Raw genomic sequence first — 19,258 nt, 5'->3', positions numbered from 1 at the left:
CTTGCACTGCTGTCCGATATGCCCACAGGACCAGAGGCAAATGTTGGTCCCAGTCCCGCTGGTGTTGACTGGTCAGGATTGCCAGTTGAGTGGCCAGGGTGCGATTAAATCGCTCGACTAATCCATCACTTTGCGGGTGAAGGGGGGTGGTCCTGGTCTTTTTCACCCCCAGTCGCTGACACACCTCCCTGAACAAACGGCTGTCGAAGTTCCGCCCCTGATCGCTGTGGAGCTCGTCCGGAACTCCAAATCGAGTGAACATTTCATCCACTAGTTTTTGAGCCGCTGTGGAGGCACTCTGATCCGGAACTGCATACGCCTCTGGCCATTTGGTGAAGTAATCCATTGCTACCAAAACGGCGATTTCCGCTTCCGTTACAGGAAAAGGACCCAGTATGTCCACTCCAATCTTCCATGGGTGCCCGACAAGGTATTGCTGCAATGGCGCGTGAGAACGTTGACCAGGTCCTTTTTGCGCAGTGCAGATGTCACAGCAGTGGACGTGCAGCTCCGCGTCTTGCCGACACCCGAGCCAATAAAACCGCTGTCGTAGTCGACGCACTGTCTTGGCGTTTCCGTAGTGTCCGGATCCAGCAGCTCCGTGGACCCATCGGAGGACCTCGGCGCGCAAAGCCTGGGGAACCAGCAGTTGTAGTCGGTCAATTCCCCCCCCGGGTGCTTGCCACCGTCTGTAGATTACGCCATCGTGCAACTCCAAGTTGCCCCACTGGGAGTGTAGTAGTTTGAGTTCAGGCCCCTGTGACGACACGGTTTGCCAATCGGGACGTTCTTGTGTCTCCAACCAGCCCTTTACCTTTTCTAGCGCTTGGTCGCTCAGCCTGTAACTGCCTCAATTGGTCAATAGTTAACGGCTCCCCTACTCCAACAGTGTCATCTATCCTTGCGGATGCTGACGATGGCCCCAGACCCCTTTCTTCCTGTCGGCGGCAATATCGACATTCATTGCTGAGGCATGGACGCCTGGAGAGGGCATCAGCGTTGGCATGCTGCCGTCCCGGTCGGTGCTGTATCTCAAAGTCCTATTCCTGTAGAATCTCCATCCACCTTGCCACCTGGCCCTCTGGTTGCCGGAAATTCAACATCCAGGTGAGGCTAGCATGGTCAGTCCGCAGCGTGAACCTAGTGCCCAATAGGTAGGGCCGAAAGTGACACAGTAATTCCTCTCCGGTCGACTGAGGCTGCAGCTGTAATAAGCTACCATTCTCTCTCCAGCCTCCCCTTCTGTGAGAGTACGGCCCCAATCCCCACATTGCTAGCGTCAGTGTCCACCACAAAAGGTTGGTTGGGGTCAGGGTACGCCAGGACAGGCGCGCTGACGAGGGCAGCCTTTAATTGTTGGAAAGCGGCTGTGCAGTCCTCCGTCCACCCAAACTGTTGGCCCTTACTCGTCAGTCGGTGCAAGGGGCTGGCAATGGTTGCAAAGTTTTTTACAAACCTCCTGTAATATGAGGCTAAACCCAGGAAGCTCCGCAGTTCGGTGATGTTGGCTGGTGGGGGCCAGTTGCTCACGGCAGCCACCTTTGCTGGGTCTGTAGCCACCCCACTCTCGCTGATTATGTGCCCTAGAAACTGGGTCTGTCGGGAGAAGATTGCATTCTCAGGGTTCAACCGCAACCCGGCGCTATTTAATGGCGGTCAGGACCTCCCTTAAATTGTGCACAGCCTGGTCAAAGTCTCTGGCATGAATCAACAGATCATCTAAATAGACCACACAACGGGTTCGGGGAATGTCTTTTAGGACCCGCTCCATTAGTCTTTCAAAAGTGGCCGGTGCATTACAAAGTCCAAACGGCATTACCTTAAACTGCCACAGCCCTTGTCCGATGGTGAATGCAGTTTTGGGTCGGTCCTCTGCTGCCAGTTCTACCTGCCAATATCCACTGCGCAAGTCCAAGGTGCTGAACCAACGGGATCCAGCCACATAGTCCAATGCATCATCGATGCGGGCAGTGGGTAAGAGTCTTTTCGAGTGACTGCATTTAATTTTACGAAAGTCCACACAAGGCGCCAACCCCGTTTTCTTCCGCACCATGACCATGGGTGCGCCCAGGGACTGTCCAAGGCTCAATGATGTCGTTGGTTACCATCTCGAATCAATTCTTGGCAGCTTGGCGCTTTGCAAGAGGCAATCGGTGGGGCGCAAACGAATGGGAGCGGCGTGGCCAGTGTCAATGTGGTGTTTTACTAACGAGGTTCTGGTGCAGTCCTCCTCTCGAGCCGCAAAAATGTCCACAAAGTCGTTCAGTAATTTCTGGAGTTGCTCCTGCTGTGGCGTGCTCAGATGTTCACCACTTCGATGGCCCAATTCCTCCACAGCGGCAACCGTCTCAGCTGATGGGGGGTCGTGCGATAATTTTGACTGTCCAGCAATACTCTCCTGGGGGTTCTCTTGAACCCTTGCCACTTCCAAACAATGGTTGGGAGCCGGTGAGCAGTGGTGTCCAGGTGAATCCACTCTGGCAGTCCTTCCAGGACGGTTCCAGCCCGACCGGCGGCACAGTCTCATTACCCAAACAAAGGACGGCCCTTGACACATCAACACGTGCTCCCCAGTGGGCCAACAAGTCCAACCCAATAATGCACTGGTCTTTAATGTCCGCAAGCCAGAATTCGTGGTTGGTCTGGCTCGTCCCTACCAACACAGATAACAGTTTCTTTCCGGGCATTACTGTCCGTTCACCCATAACAGTGCGTAGTTCGCTATTTGTGGGGGTCCAGCCCTCTGGAAGAAGACTAGCGGTTTCGGGCAACACTCCTTTTCGTAGCAAACAAATAGTGGACCCCGTGTCCACTAAAGCACTGCATGGCCGTCCGTCAATAGTGCAGTCTAGGTATAGTCCAGTGGAAAATCCACAGCGCCCAACTTTAAAGCAGTCATTGTGGAGGGGTGCTGAAAACGGAGCGAGGGTCACCTCACGGCCTCACCCGATGTCGCTTCCCGCGTGATGCTGTACGAGGCAAAGGACTTGGGGCAGGGCAATCCCTGGCAAAGTGCCCTGGTTCTCCGCATGATCGAAACAGCAGTCTACTCGTTGTCTCTGTCGGGGGTTGATGTTGGTTGGCGCGCTGACCTCCACTACCTCAGACGGGTCCCCTTCCACCCTTCGTTCAACTGCTCTTGTTAGTCGACTCGGGCGTGGCGTTCGTCTTGTCGGTGACTCAGCCTGTAGTACCTCTTCAACCCGCTCAGCCTCTCGTAGTGCCTCGCTCAAATCTCGGGGTGACGATAGACAGACATGCTGGCGAAGACGTTCTGGTGTGAGGCCCCGCAGGAAAGCATGAAGACTGAGTTCCTCCCTCGCTGCTGTCGAGAAAGTAGGGTAACCTTTTCGTGTATATACCCTGATGTCAGCGGCAAAGGCTCCTACACTCTCACCTTCACGCCGACGTCGGCTAGTCAGCTTTTCTCTGCTGCATTCTGCTGAAGTTCTTTGTCCAAAGCGACGGGTGAGAGCAGCGGTGAGAGCCTGAAGATCACGACACTCTTCCGATGGCAGATCAATGAGTACCTGAAGTGCGGGACCCTCCAAGGCAAGGGCCAAGTGTGTTGCAGCTTCCTCGCGGTTCCACTCATTGTGTATCGCAGCCAGATCCACTTGTGCAAGGTATGGCTCTAAGGGCGTCAATCCGCTGTATCGCGGCAGCTTAGCAGGTGACCGTGAGAAGAGGACCGGCCGACTGGTAACCTGGGGTATCACTGCGGCAGCCGACGGCCCACTCTGGCCGTGCTTAGAAGATCGCAACACTGTCCGGGGAACACTGGCACCATCAGGCCGGTCTCCCTCTTTTCTCTGCACAGCTCCGCTGATCAAGCGCTCTAGCGTAACGCTGTTCTCTAAGATGGCACGCTCTAATTCTTCAAGACTCTGTTCCATAACGGCGTCTTCTAAACAGCCTGGTCTCCCACTTCTGACACCAATGTAGCGACCCGTGGTGGAGTCTTCAAAAGATTTTAGAGCCGAACTCTGCTGTGCACCTCTCCCAAGCTGTCGGCTAGCAGATTGCCAGCGTTATGCACGCAGCTGCACCCAGCTCTTTAGATAACGAGCACTCGTGTCCCATACACCGCACGACTCCGAGTGTCTCGGCAATAATTGCTTAGATAGAACCTTAGCAATGATATAGCTCTGTCCTGTTGTATCTTTTTATTACAGATAGCCAGTAAAACAAAGCTTAAAACTCATTGAATAGCCATGGTCAAGGTCATTTACAGAGCCATCTTTCTCATTGATGGTGACTATTTACATTTACACAACCCCAGACGGCGATAACCCAACCCACCCCACCGGTTGAACACAAACACATACAACACTTACAACAGGAAAGACAATTACGAACTTAGTTAATTTTTGACACAACAATAAGCTTTTACATAAATTACCCATAAATTCCCCACAAACTATTTACATAAATTACCCATAAGGCGTCACTCCGTCAGCGCTTGCTGCTGGGTCGTTACAATATATAATGGTTTTAATCACCTGTTAAATGATCTATGACTCTGTTCCAGTATTTAATGCTTTGTTAGTAGCTTGCTTAATCGTTTGTGTGAGATATACTTCAACTCCTGCTCCTGGTTCTGTCTGTGATCATTTCAGTTAGTAGTTAGTTGACAAAATCTTATCAGATAAACAGCATGTTAGCACTGATGATCAGCAGTACAGCAAGTGTGGCTAAGTAAGACTGTATTAATTAGGACTCTCTTGGAAGTTGAAGCTGTGGCCTTGCCATCAGGGGCTTTTATACAGATACCTGTCTTTGCTTACAGCTTATGAGGTACCCATGACAATGTTTGAAAGAGCAGAGAACAAGAACGTCATATAATGTTTTGGAATCTGTCCATCCTCAGTAGGACTGCTTCCTTTGTTTACAGTTGTGGAACAATTTAGGACTCAAAATGTAGGATGGTGATTATCTAGCTTATCACAAGATGTATGAATAAGTTGGGCTACTGCAAACTCTGCAACCAAAGAGTTGAATGCAGTTTAGGACATCTTGGGGAATCTTCATACTGGTATTTGAGGTCAAGTAAGTTAAAAATTGGGGGAGAGTTAAAGGTATATATCAGAGTTGGGAGGCATGGAGAATAGACACAGTGGAATCTTGTCGATGGAAAATTAATTTTTATATAACTGTTGCCTTGAGATTTTGTTTACAATGCACTGCGCCAGCGCTTGGTGAGGAGCACTGTGCAAGAACAAAGTATTTTGTACTGTTGAATTTCTGAGATGGCAATGATTGTTTCTCTAGCTCTTTGAAGAGGATTACTTTTATTCTGTGTTGTGTGTTGTATTTACCCAATTTTTTAACCTATATTGCACGTCTACTTAGAAGGGAGTCTCTCTCTGAATTGGCCTTTCCAATATTTGTTTCTTCTTGTTTTCTTAGACAATCAAAGCAGCAGAGGGAACCTGTCAAAAAATAGGGTCTGTTAAAGCCCATCGAGGCATTTGTTGTGGGATTTTTGGGCTATACAAGAAATAAATTGTTGTTGATGTTGTAGATGTTAGAACCTTTTCATATTTGTATATTGTGGCAAATTTAAGACACCCTTCTATCTTCAGACTGTTTCCACACTTAAAAACTTATCCTAGTTTACCCATGATAGACATTCCTGCATCTGCTCAAACCTCTACCTATAAAGGTTAAACGTAACAGTTTTTTGTGTTTTCATTCTGTCAAAACACTGTGAAGTACATTGTATTATGGTCAGTAGACCCTAATGTTCAATCATCTTATTAAATTAAAACCTATTAAAAATGTTGAATACAGACAGAACTTGTTTTTGGTATTTTAATAAACTGTGTTAAATGGCTGCAGAGTACATTTTAAAACTCTTTCTGTTTACTTCGCCTTTTGTACAGTTACTCCAGTTTGTCTCATTGCTATGACCTAATAATTACACTTCACCAAATACAAATTAAAGTAACTTGATTAATTTTTGATACTCATAATAGTAAAGCAAACAATGTATTACTTAACTTTGGACTAGACATTTCTAAGTTAAGTAAATTATCTTGTGTATTTGTGTTTACTGTTCCTTTTTTTATGTGAAGTTCTAAACATGGCTTGTCCTAATCTCCCTGCCCCCATTCCCTAATTTTAAACAATTCTCAACTAATCTATTCATAAATCTCCTCAATATAGTGGTACCCTTACAATTCAAATGTAAAATGTCATTGCAGTTCCAGGAGTCATCCCAATGCTCCATAAACCTATGGCCCTCTGTTCTACACCAAGATCTGAACCTTGTATTAAACTTTCTAATCTCACTGGTCTTACCTGGGCTAGCATGTGGCACTGGCAGAACTTCAGAGAAGACCGCTTTGTCAGTGCTGCGTCTCAACTTGGCATCTGACATGTTAAATTTGAATTGCAGCACTGACAACATTTGCTCTCAAATATATTATTTTTTCCAACACGAACAATGACTACTGGATCCAACCCTGCTCTGGCTATCTACCTTTCCAAGGAGGTCTCCCATCTCTGCACCCACAGAGCTACACACCATATGGGACTCTCTGACTCTGGGACAGACCTGAATCTCAGACCCCAGTGTTGCTGTCTAGCTGTTTCTAGGAACATGTTTTGAGAGGACCTATTGGGGCTTCTTATATCTTTCTGCCACCAGAGTCCCCATATATGTAATATTTATTTATATGTGTGTGTATACTACTTAATATGCATTTCATTGATGCCTTTTTATACTAAATGTTTGTTTCATTTATTTTCATTTACTTCAACAGGTGAGGGAAATCTTGGGACATTGTTCCTGCCCTTCTCAGTTTCCAATGATCAAGGTATCTGAAGGAAAGTACAAAGTGGGTGACTCCAGTGCACTAATTTTCATCAGGGTATGAACATATTTCCCTTTCTTTTGGTGCCATAACAGGTTCCATATTTATTTTTGACAGATGTGGGAACACCTAATTGCAACACATTGGTGAGGAGGTGGGTTTTAAGAGTTTGGGTGAATATTTTATCAAGGGTTTTAGAAATATTTGTAATATCATTATGATGTACCTGATATATCTTGCCATGTGCATATGCAACATCTCATTTTATAACTTTTAAAGCTGCTTTCGTAAATTAACATTTTTCAGATCAGTTGTGTGAACTGTATATTCAGGAAGAAATCTCTTGTTAGTTAAAATTTCCAATGTTATAAAGTAAAGATGCTTTTATTTTTCTCATTCTCTTTTCTCTTTTGCATTTATCATTTTGAGGATGTCTTTTTTGAAATCTCTATTGTTTGTATTTGTTGTCAAGCTTTCACTCATTAAGTTCTCAAAACATACATTACTTATAATAATAATAATAATAATAATATCTATGGACGCGAACATAATTTACTATATAACTGGACTAACCAGTAACTTCAGCAATTACCTCATCAGTTGGTGTACTCATTAATGGATATTCATTGCCCACAAACTATTCAACTTTGAAGATTATTTTTTTCTGTGTTCATTTTATTTTACTTTTTTGTACTGGTTGACCCCACCTTTGCCAAAACCAAATGAGTGACACAAGATTAGCATTATTTTTTTCTGTAGTAAAGTAAGTGGTTTTAGCAGCACTCAATAACTGTGTCTCTCTGCAATTCAGAGCTGCTACAAATATCATATGATTAGAGTGGTATACATTAATCTTTAAGCACCATTATGAGTTAAGCTACATGACTGTTTGCCCTGTTATGAAAGTTAACAACACTGAGTGAATACATACAGCAGCTGTATAATCTCTCAATTTAGTATGTGTACACAGGCAGTGTCTACATATAATCCTTCTCTCACTATCAAAATACACAAATGTTAGATTGATGATTGGTGGTGAGTGAGTATGTTGTGTGTGTGGTGTTGACTGGTATGTGATCCAAGGTTGGTACCTACTTTGCTCCAGTTGCTGTCATTATAGTTACCAGCACCACATGATTATAAACTGAAAAAAGTGAGTTTGAAAATTGGTTGATGTACTGTACTGTAACTGGAACTACATGCAGAACATTCTGAGAGTGAATGTAAATCCCATGCTGATACTCAAGCATCTGTATAACATGTAACAGAAATGTATATGTTCTGCAGATGCGTAATACTAGATTCCCTGAAGCCTATGAAAAAACTCTTAATCCCGGGCTTCCTTAAATTCCTTTCCACCTGTCCATCAACATCTTTTGTTTTGCAAATGTGTCGATCAGCGCAAGCAGCCAGCTATCTTATCATTTATCATACTTTTGATTTGAGTCTGTAACACCCGGTGTAAATTTTTTGTACTTGTAAAAGTCAGTGATGTTCACATGGTACAACGAACTTGCCTCTCCTTCTCCCAGTTTATTTCCATTCTTTTCACAAGAGCAGAAATGACCGCAGTTGGTGCTGTGGTTGATGACTGCTTAGAATTAGGGGTTTGCGACATTGGGAAAAAATCTTTATTTTCTGGGACTTTGATGATAACGATAATTCCAAGATATTCTGCATCCTTTATACATGTGTTTGTAAGTCTTTTTAAGATCTAGCTTGGTCTTGGTAAAATAAAATTAATTGCAGCTTAAGGAGAGAATTAAGGAAAGCAGGTCTTATTTATTTAATTAAAACTGAAGTAAAACATCTAGGTCCTTTCTGTGTGGAGTTTGCGCGCTCTCCCTGTGTTCGCATGGGTTTTTGCCGGGGGCTCCGATTTCACAGTCCAAAAGTGTGCGGGGTAGGATGATTGGTGAGTCTAAATTTACCCTGTAATTGTGTGAGTGTGGCTGTGTGAGTGTGTGCACCCTGTGGTGTGTTGGCGCCCGCCCAGGGTTGGTTCCTGCCTGCGCCTGTTGTTCCCGGGACAGGCTCTGCCTACCCCCCCAATCCCAGCGACCCCAGTTGGGATAAAGCGGTTATGATAATGGATAGGGGTGATGGATGAAGTAAAACAAAAACATTAAATTCACCAGTCAACCTATTACAGTATGTATTATAGTACATAACTGAACAGTGGCCTACAGGATGTACACAAACATTTGCACTGAGACCAACAATACTGTTAAATTGAGAGCACCTACTATTCATGTAAACAAGGTATAAATGCACAGGGAATAAAATACCTGAACATCACAATTACAGGCCATGATCTAAACATGTGCAGCATGCAAGCAAGAACACAAATCTAACATACTGTACTATACTGTAAACATCTAAACCTCCATCGAATACTGCAGAAGTAGCATGTGTAAACAAGTTTTACACAAACTAACACCATTAAAAAAAATTACTAACTTCCTTTGTCCAATATTGTACAAAGTTATGAGCTTTGAGAAAGTTATGAGAACTGTAAAATTCTACTGGAGAAACTTCGTTATGTGACAGGAACACCAGCCTGTCCACAGCATTTGGCTTCAAAACAGCACGGTTACAGTTACAACATTTCCTCAGGTGCTGAAAGCCTCTCAGAAGCACTGCTTGAGGCAGGAATGCACAGGTACTTTTCTGCTAGTTTCCCCAATCTGGAGAAATTTACTTCTTGTATTTTTCACCACTCAAGTGGATTTACCTCACTGTCCACCTCATGTATCATTAAGTAGCTCTTGATCTCTTTTTCAATGACAGTGGGCAGAGACTCGTCTTCTCTGAATTCCTGTGCTTTTTTGAAAAAGCTGCCAAAAGACTTTTTTTTTTTTTTGCTCCCTCCCTTGCGTCATCACTTGATTCAGTTTCTGCAGCCACCGGGTTAGCTGAAGAAGTTGAGGGTCCTGAGGTAGAGCTGTCTTCCTTTGTCACCACAGCCATAAGTTCTCTTGCAGCTGCCATCGTAATGGCTTCGATCCTGTCATCATTATTAAAGTGATTTTTGAACTGTGGGTCAAGTGTGGATGCCAAACCCAACAGCTTGTCTACACAGTCCTCTGTGTATTTGAAGTTCGGATAGTCTAGAATTGTTTGTTTGATCTTTTTAGTTAGGTCTGTGTCATCAGACTTCATCTCCAGGACATTAGAGTTGAATAAGGCCAGCACAGGTTTTAAGTAAGATACTGTTGCAAGTTTCTCACCTGAAAGAGCATCTGTGAACTCCAGAAGAGGGCCTAGTGCTTTACTTACTGCCTCCAGCGGTTCAACATCTTTCCATGTTGGGACAATATGCCTGTGCTTCTTGTCTACAGTCAAAACATGACAAATGGCTTTTTCTTGTTCAATAAATCTCTCTATCATGTGCTGTCTTGAGCCTCATCTTGTTGGTGACTCGGTGATAAGTTTATGCATTGAAAGTTTGATCTGCTCTTGTGCATCAAAAAAGAAGTGCTTTCTTCTTTTTCCAGCTACTGGAAAAAACTCCAACCACCTTTTTGCAAACTCCTATGGCTCTGTCTATCCTTGGATCCTGCATGCTCCTCTCCGGAAAACATTTAATATAAAATTTAACGGAACATTCAAAGTGTACTGTATATAATAATTGCATTACAACATTCTTATATTTTTATTGTATAATGTAATGTATTATTTGAAATTATTATGAATTATATTTTTGTCATCTACAGCTTTATTAGGTAGCTTTGTATTTTTAAACGTCATAATAAATAAGATCAACTTAACCTAAACTGCATTTTATAGAGGAATCCCAAATTACTCTCCAATCGCAATATGAAGCTTATGCCCAAAACAAGGTAGCCTCTTCCAGTTATTAATCCGTAGTGCACTGACAACGTTAGCCCCGTTGTCTGTTGTCATGCAAACCATGCGGTCTTCTCGCAGTGACCATGATGCCAGCGCATCTTTCAGACCTTGCACAATGATGTCGCCAGTGTGATCTTCTGGGAAGTAGGATGTTTGCAAACAGAAGCTTTGCAGTTGACAGTTTTCGTCAATGAAATTCACCGTCATGGAGAGGTATGGCTCGGATGTTCAGCTTGACCATAAAACCGTTGTAGCAAAATGTGAAACCTTTTGCGGTTTGTGTCAGAGTTTGGCGACAAGAATCATACTACTTAGGCAGAGCTGTTTGACTGAAATATTTTCGGCCAGGCAGTGTGTTCCTTGGGTCTAAGGTATTCAAAAGTTGTTTAAAATCCTCTCTCTCAACCACTTGAATTGGCACCATATCTTTTGCGATGTAATTGGTGATAGCGTTTATGTCATGCCATCTGTTGCTTTTCTTGTCGTAAGGCACTTTTTTGCAGAGTGAGTCCGCTAAAGTTTGCTGAGTGTGTTTTTGTGCTTGTACCTTGGTTACTTAAGACTTGTGTTAGACAGTTGACTCCTTAAGCTTTTCGTATTCTTCGTATTCTGTGCAGTGGTTAGTTCGCAAATGGTGAAACAAGTTAGTTGTCGAGCTGTCTTTAACGGCAACCGATTTAACACACAGTTTGCAGATTGCCGTCTTTTGAGCAACATAAATCTTTTTAAAACCAAACCACTGCCATGCGAGTGAGAATGAACCATTTCTGGCAATTAACTCTGACGACGTAGATGGCGAGGCTGTTTTATCATCTGGTGCTGTTTGTTCACTCATTTTGAGGCAGTGAGCAACGCTAACTTGCGGTTTGCTGAATGTGCACAGCTGCGCAACTCGCTTTGTGCACACGCAATGGTCTATACTGTTGCATTTGTGATTGAACTCTGTGTTTGTTTTTTTTGCAAAGTGAGTTACATACTCAATAATTTAATCTCACACATCGTTAAAACAGCAATTAAGATATCGTAAGCGATGTATATCGCATGCGCCTAGTCAGAACTATTTGTTTTACCGGCAATCAAAGATACGATGCCCCGTGACTTGACAACACACACCCATGCAGAAGGTGGGAAGAACGACAGATTTGCTGCAGTTGCTAACATATGGCAACGTTTTGTTAAGAACCATATTTTGACTTACAATCCAGGGCAAAGACTTTCCAAGACTGTTGCCATGAAGCTTATGGAGCCGTTTCTGGACAAAGGCAGAACTGTAACAACAGACAGCTTCTTCACAACACTTTCGCTGGCTAGTGTATATGTGTGTATACAATATAGCACAGGTAAAATTCTGTTACTACGAAATTTTCATTACAGCGAAGTTTTTTTATGGTCCCAACAGTTTCCCCATGTGACACGAGTCTATAGAAATCTTGTTATTACGAAATACATTCAGCAAATACTTTCATTACAACGAAGTGCCCAAAAGGCCTTGAAATGCCAGAATGAACAGCCACAGAGCAGTTAGTTCTATGGTCGCAGCTCAGTTGTGCACAAAGATCTCCCAGACAGACTATACTTTTTTTTTTCCTTCTTCAAACTTTCTTTGAAATGTTTTTGCTGTTTTTGTTTTCTGTGGTTTTCAGTGATACCTTTTGCTTATTGCTTGTCAACATCTGAAAAACATCCACTGGAATTTAACTCAATGTCACCCTGCTATAGACATAATTCCTACTGATTACCCATTTCAATTCAAAACAATAAACTTTCTTTTTAACTCTTTCAGGGCTGATGTCGACTTTTGTCAAAAGGAGGAGTTGACAATCAATCAATCAATCAACATTTATTTATATAGCACATATTCATACAAAAAATGTAGCTCAAAGTGCTTTACAAAATGAATAATAGAAAAATAGAAGACACAATAAAAACAAAAAATAAGTCAACCTTAATTAACATAGAATAAGTAAGGTCCGATGGCCAGGGTGGACAGAAAAAACAAAAAAAAAAAACTCCAAAGCTGGAGAAAAAAAAATAAAATCTGTAGGGGTTCCAGACCACGAGACCGCCCAGTCCCCTCTCGGCAATCTACCTAACATAAATCAAACAGTCCTCTTTGTATTTAGGGTTTTTGTGGAAGGACTTGATGATGATGGTCACGTAGACTTCTGGCTTTCAGTCCATCAATGTTGGTGCATCATGATGCTTTGAGTAGGTGGTGGTGGCGCAGGCCGCCACCACAAAGAAACCGGAAAAAGAAACAGAAGAGAGAGTTGGGGTCAGTACGGATTTTAGAGCCACTATGGATAGTTATTGTGATGAATTGAACATACAGAGTATCAGTATTAAGTTAAAGTGAAGTTATGAGAAGGCCATGTTAAAGTAATGTGTTTTCAGCAGTGTTTTAAAGTGCTCTACTGTATTTGCCTGGCGAATTCCTATTGGCAGGCTATTCCAGATTTTAGGTGCATAGCAGCAGAAGGCCGCCTCACCACTTCTTTTAAGTTTAGCTTTTGGAATTATAAGGAGACACTCATTTGAAGATCTAAGGTTACGATTTGGAATATAATGTGTCATGCATTCCGATATATAAGATGGAGCGAGATTATTTAAGGCTTTATAAACCATAAGCAGTATTTTAAAGTCAATTCTGAATGACACAGGCAACCAGTGTAGTGACATCAAAACTGGAGAAATGTGTTCGGATTTTCTTTTCCCAGTTAGGATTCTAGCAGCTGCATTCTGCACTTGTTGCAAGTGATTTATGTCTTTTTTGGGTAGTCCTGAGAGGAGTGTGTTACAGTAATCTAGTCTACTGAAAACAAAAGCGTGAATTAATTTCTCAGCATCTTTCAATGATGTAAGAGGTCTAACTTTTGCTATGTTTCTTAAGTGAAAAAATGCTGTCCTAGTGATCTGATGAATATGCGATTTAAAATTCAGATTACAGTCAACGGTTACCCCTAAGTTTTTTACTTCCGCCTTAACTTTTAATCCTAGTGCATCAAGTTTATTTCTGATAACCTCATTGAATCCATTATTGCCAATTACTAAGATTTCAGTTTTCTCTTTATTTAGTTTGAGAAAATTACTATTCATCCATTCAGAAATACCAGTAAGACATTGTGTTAGTGTATCGAAAGAGTCGGAGTCATCAGGTGCTATTGATAAGTACAGCTGTATGTCATCAGCATAGCTGTGGTAGCTCACGTTGTAACCTGAGATAATCTGACCTAACGGAAGCATATAGATTGAGAATAACAGCGGACCCAGGATAGAGCCTTGTGGAACACCATATCGGATATCATGTGTCTTTGAGATGTGATTACCAAAACTCACAAAGAATTTTCTACCTGCCAGGTAGGATTCAAACCAATTTAAGACACTGCCAGAGAGGCCCACCCATTGACTAAGGCGATTTCTAAGAATATTATGATCAATGGTGTCAAATGCAGCACTCAGATCTAAGAGGATGAGAACAGATAAATGGCCTCTCTCTGCATTTACCCGCAAGTCATTTACTACTTTAACGAGTGCAGTTTCTGTTCTGAAACCTGACTGAAATTTATCAAGAATAGCATGTTTATTGAGGTGGTCATTTAATTGCAAAATGACTGCTTTCTCTAGAATTTTATTTAAGAAGGGCAGGTTGGAGATGGGTCTAAAATTTTCAGAGGCAGAGGGGTCAAGATTATTTTTCTTGAGCAGGAGTTTAACTACAGCAGTCTTAAGACAGTCTGGAAAGACCCCCGTATCTAATGACGAATTAACTATGTCCAGAATATTGTCAATTAGCACGCCTGATATTTCTTTGAAAAACGATGGTAATTGACTGGCAACAAAACCAACTGTTATGTTTTACTTGGTCTCTCATTACTAGATTCATTGGTCTGACTTAATCCTGCGCTCATGTGAATAGCAAGGCGCAAAAATGGCACTGACATCTGGTGAGAGATCAAACCGGATGCATAAAGCAAAATACTCCGCGGAGGATGTTTTGCCTTTTCTTATCTCTGAACTGGACTATGATTATTTTTGGATTTCAATTTTTATACAAGTGATCGAAAATGAATGTAAGGTTCCAGCTTCAGCTGATTAGTCCCCAGCTAATTGTGGTACTGATAATGTTCGCCAGATAGGACTGCCACTAAACAATGATAAGAGGTAGAAACCAGATTACAATGCACTGTGACCATGACTACCTCAAGAAGGCAGCCTAGCAGTAAGCCCGCTGCACATTCTTGGCAAATTAGCAGCCACAGCATGCAGCAACAGACATTTTATGTTGATTTCTGTGTGAAACCATTGCTTTTCAGAAACCGTCTTAGGGAAAAAATATTCAGCCCTCAAAGAGTTAAATTGTTTTTCAATGACCAAAAGCAATTGCCAAATCGCTAAGAAATACAGACAAAATTGATCTAAGTGCAGGAATGTTTCACTCCTGGACAATACTGTATAACATGTTCAACAGTAAGCAGCTCCAGTGATCTAATAACACGTATTATTTGACCAAATCGTTTCTCCAGGGTGACTTTCAACATTTGAGATGAAAGTGGTTACATCTAGGGCATAGGCAGATGAAGTGACTTGCTCATGATATCTCAGTGTCAGCAGCAGTATTTGAACCTACAAGGCCATGGTTTAATTCCTAGTTCCAAAACCTTAAACACTGTACCACATTGTCTGCCAATGATATTAAAAAAAAAAATCCTGATTAACTGCAGGCACTATAACTGACAGCCACTGTGAAATTTGAAGTGCGAAGCCGAGTCACAGCTAGTAATATAATGTAGAAATACTAGAACATTAGATCAGTTTTTGACATAATAGGTCATTTAGCCAGCAGAGCTCATCAATTCTATTTCAATCCAACCACCACTCTCTACCACATTACTTGGTAATTTCTAAAGTTTAAATTCTACCCTTAACAAGTTTTCATCTGTGCCCCCCCATTCCTGTTAAAGAGCTTAATTTGAAGTAACAATTGAAATCCTCTGCACTTATTTCTTTTGTAATTTTAAAATCTTCAATTGTTAATTCATAATTTTCAGTTTGTTTAAACTCTTACGTGCTCAACTTCTTTCTTCATAACCTTGCAGTCTTGAAATATACCTTGCTGCTCTTCTTTGGACTTTATCTAGCATGCCTATGCCTTTTTTTTTTTTTGTAATATAAACCCCCAAGGTCCGCACATAGTACTCCAGATAAGTCCTCACTAACTAAAGAAAAAATTTCCTTTACTTGTATACTATACCTTGTGCCATGCAACTTAATATCCTATTAACCTTCTTAACAGCTTCTCTATGCTTGGGGTAGATAGTGACAAGATCCTTTTTATATAACTTATGAGAAGGACCTGTGACTACTAGGAAAACGGCATGGCCCCAAAAATTATCAAAGTTGCCTATAGCGGTTACATTAAATTTGTCACATACAGGTTTTAGCCAAGAATTTAAGGAGTAGAGGTGAATTAATTTTTTATCCCCTTTTTGTAAGTCAGTAGTGGGCTTGAAATTGCAGTACTTTTTCAGTTTTATTTGTTAGGAGTAGTAAGAAATTTAAAGTCATTGCTGCTATTGTGTGCCATTGCATTACTCATGTTAGCTTGTTTTCTAAACATGCCTGGAAACTATGTATTCAGGTCCAGAACATGGGCTCCAGGAAAACAGTGGACCACAGCAATGGTTCTGTGGGATGGGAGTGAGACCTGCTGAACAATGTAATTGCTGACCACCATGGTTTTCAGGGGATGATTCCTGGCTCCACACTGTCAGGAAGTTTTCATATGTTTGGGGGCAGATTAATTCCCTCTGTCTTCTCCTTCTGCTTCGGTTATGCACCCATTTCACTTCTGTTCCCTCTGTTCTGTGCATAGTAGGTGTCTGTTGAGCATCCCACAGATGAAGTTGCATATCATAAGTCAGTGGTGGAAAATGCTGTTTGACCAGTGTTTTCACACGTGGCTCTTGAACAGGATGAGTTGATGCAAGGAGCTCCAAGTTTTGTATTCCTGTTTGTGCTGTTTCAAATAAAACCGTGGAGTTAAGTGTCCTGAAAAAAAAAACATTTTGCTCTGTCATTAGACAGAATTTCATTTGCAAATTACTCATTTTCTACTGAAATTCTTTTATTCCATAACATTTGGTGCAGATAAAATATTCCATAAAGACTTCAATGGTGATGACTACAGAGTTCACTTTTTTGGGCCTTTTTGCTCTCAGCTGTAGTTAAACCCATAATTGAGCCCTCCATTTCCTTATAAAAAGCTAACCTTTTTATGTCATCCTTTTGACATTGCTTCCATTGGCATGTCCTGTTCCAATATAGTCGGAGTATCTGAGGCCCATCAAAATGCAATGAAACAGTTGAATTTGCTCAGTAAAGAAAAGCTTTTTCTATCTAATGATAATGCCAAGTAGGCAGAAGAAAAAGATCACCACAAATTTTTCTTGTCTTTTAAAAGGCTTGTTCATTGTTGTCATGCCTGATAATTAATTGATTGGTCAAATGTCTCTTCCCTTCCCTTTAGCATCCTGAGAGCTTGTTTGATACTGTATGTTGAGAGCTGCTATTTCACAGATGAGACCGCATTAAGTGCATATGTCGTCTTATGTTTTGGCTGTGGTAGCACTGCACTGGTGAGTGGTTCATTGTAGTACTTTTGATAGCTGAGAGCGTTTTTCTGAACATCAAGTGAATTGTGTTGATTGTTTTAACAGTTCTGAGGGAGCAGGGTACATATAGGGGCTGCTCATTCAACAGCTTCTGCTTAGCTTGTAGCTGTGATGATTATAGAATTCAGATGCATAGCTGACTGGCCTTGTTGCTTTACACTTGACCGACTACATAATGTGATCTTAAGGTTGAGCTGAAAAAAAAGGCATATCCTGAAAAAAGGAATGGACACTCAAACCAACTATGCAACTACACACTGATCAGCTCCTTAATGACCATTACTAGTACAGAAGTTTGTGCCTTTTAAAAGACATCACTGTTGGAAAGATGGGCTTTCTAGACATGTACATACTGTATGAATTTACCAATCAAGCTATTGAGTAACATTAACATACTTTGGAATGTATTACATGTCATATAAACAACTAAATTTAGACTAATTGAGTACATTTTAAGGGTCATGAGCAGGTGCACATTTTGCAGAGACAATGCTGCATCTTTGACAAAGATAACAGATATTGGTCTCCCATCCCAGCAAACCACAAGCCAAGATCCAAGCAGAGAAGAGAGAAAAGGCTGCGACACCTTCTGCATTTGAGTAAAATGTTCATAGTGTTTGTAAGAATTGAAATGAGAAATCTGGCCACTTTAACAAGATCAGTTTAATAAGAGAATATCTTTGTCTCTCTTTACTCTGTTCTCTCAGATAATGTGAGAGGTGATTTCAGTACAAACATACAGTCATTCAAGTTAACGGGTCCAAGAGGTGCTTATAGGTGTAAACGCCAGGGGTCGCTGTTGTCCCTTAAACCTAACAGACAGACGCAAAGGACACAGGGTAAAAGCACCAAGAAGTATTTTAATGTTTCTTCTTGAAAACCGTGCCTCCAAAGCACCACAGCCACAATGAACAGGCAATTAAATGAACAAAATACTCTCAATTCTCCATAATAATAATAATTCTCTCCTCCACACCTCCCAGCAAGCTCTGTCCTACACCTCCCGACTCCGGCTTGCTTGCTGGGTCTTCAGCAGTCCCTTATAAAGTCCTTGACCCGGAAGTGTTTCTGTCCTTCTGACCATGTGACTGGCTAGCACTTCCAGGACGAATGGAGAACTGGCTTGTTCTTCAGCCCAGAAGTACTTTGTGCCTTCCATCCTCATGACTACTTTGTATTTCCAGGCTATAGGGAACAGCTCCCCCTGGTGGCACCCACAGCACCCAACAGGGCTGAGAAACCGAACTCCAAGTCCCAGGATGCCGTGCAGTAATCCTGGGCACCGCTACAGTCCAGGTGAGCCGCCATCTAGCGTTTTGGGGGAGGCAGTGTCCTTACCAGTCTGCCTTCATACATTCTTCCATCGCAGGGTGTCCCATCCGGGTTGAGCTGCCGGCTGTCTCTTACACAGGATAAAGGTGAGGTCACCTTGGTTGTGTGGTTGAGGTCCTATACGATAAATTGCTGTCCCTGGTATGTTGACCGGGCAGTTGTTAAGGGAGAGAGCCTGAGAGAAAGTCATTGTTGTGACTTGTACTTGTACAAACTATAAAAGAAAATTTTAAACCAAATTAACACCCCTCATGTTACCCCATTATCGCAACATTTCACGATGTAATCTTCTATTCTGATGACATTTTTGTTTAGTCATTCTAGCAACAATTCACTGAGTGTTTCACCACTTGTAATTCACAATATTGAAGAAGCTCTTGTGTACTTCTGCATTTTCATCTGTTGTCACAGATAATGCTAGTGACAACTGCTCTTTTTGTGAAATGTCTAATGCACAGTTTTCCATTATACAGTCTGTCTTAAATGGCACATGAGGCAATATTCTGTAAAGAGCAGCGTGCCAACATTGCCTTTCAGTCACCAGTTAAGCATGATCATTCATTGTAACTGCTAGTCACTAGTGTA

At 42.0% G+C, this 19,258-nt stretch overlaps 1 protein-coding gene across 1 annotated transcript in view; it reads left to right on the top strand.

The window, feature by feature from the left end:
- gas2l1 (growth arrest-specific 2 like 1) overlaps window positions 1-19,258 on the top strand; it is an 83,437-nt gene that overhangs the window by 41,010 nt on the left and 23,169 nt on the right. Inside the window, exon 3 of the mRNA XM_039769901.1 lies at window positions 6,768-6,875. Within this exon, the coding sequence (XP_039625835.1) occupies window positions 6,768-6,875 (108 nt within the window). The remainder of the gene's footprint in view (window positions 1-6,767; window positions 6,876-19,258) is intronic.

This window comes from Polypterus senegalus, chromosome 11, assembly GCF_016835505.1.
Source record: "Polypterus senegalus isolate Bchr_013 chromosome 11, ASM1683550v1, whole genome shotgun sequence".
NCBI lineage: Eukaryota > Metazoa > Chordata > Cladistia > Polypteriformes > Polypteridae > Polypterus > Polypterus senegalus.
Note: the sequence above shows the minus strand (reverse complement) of the source record. Positions and strands in the feature narration are given on the sequence as shown.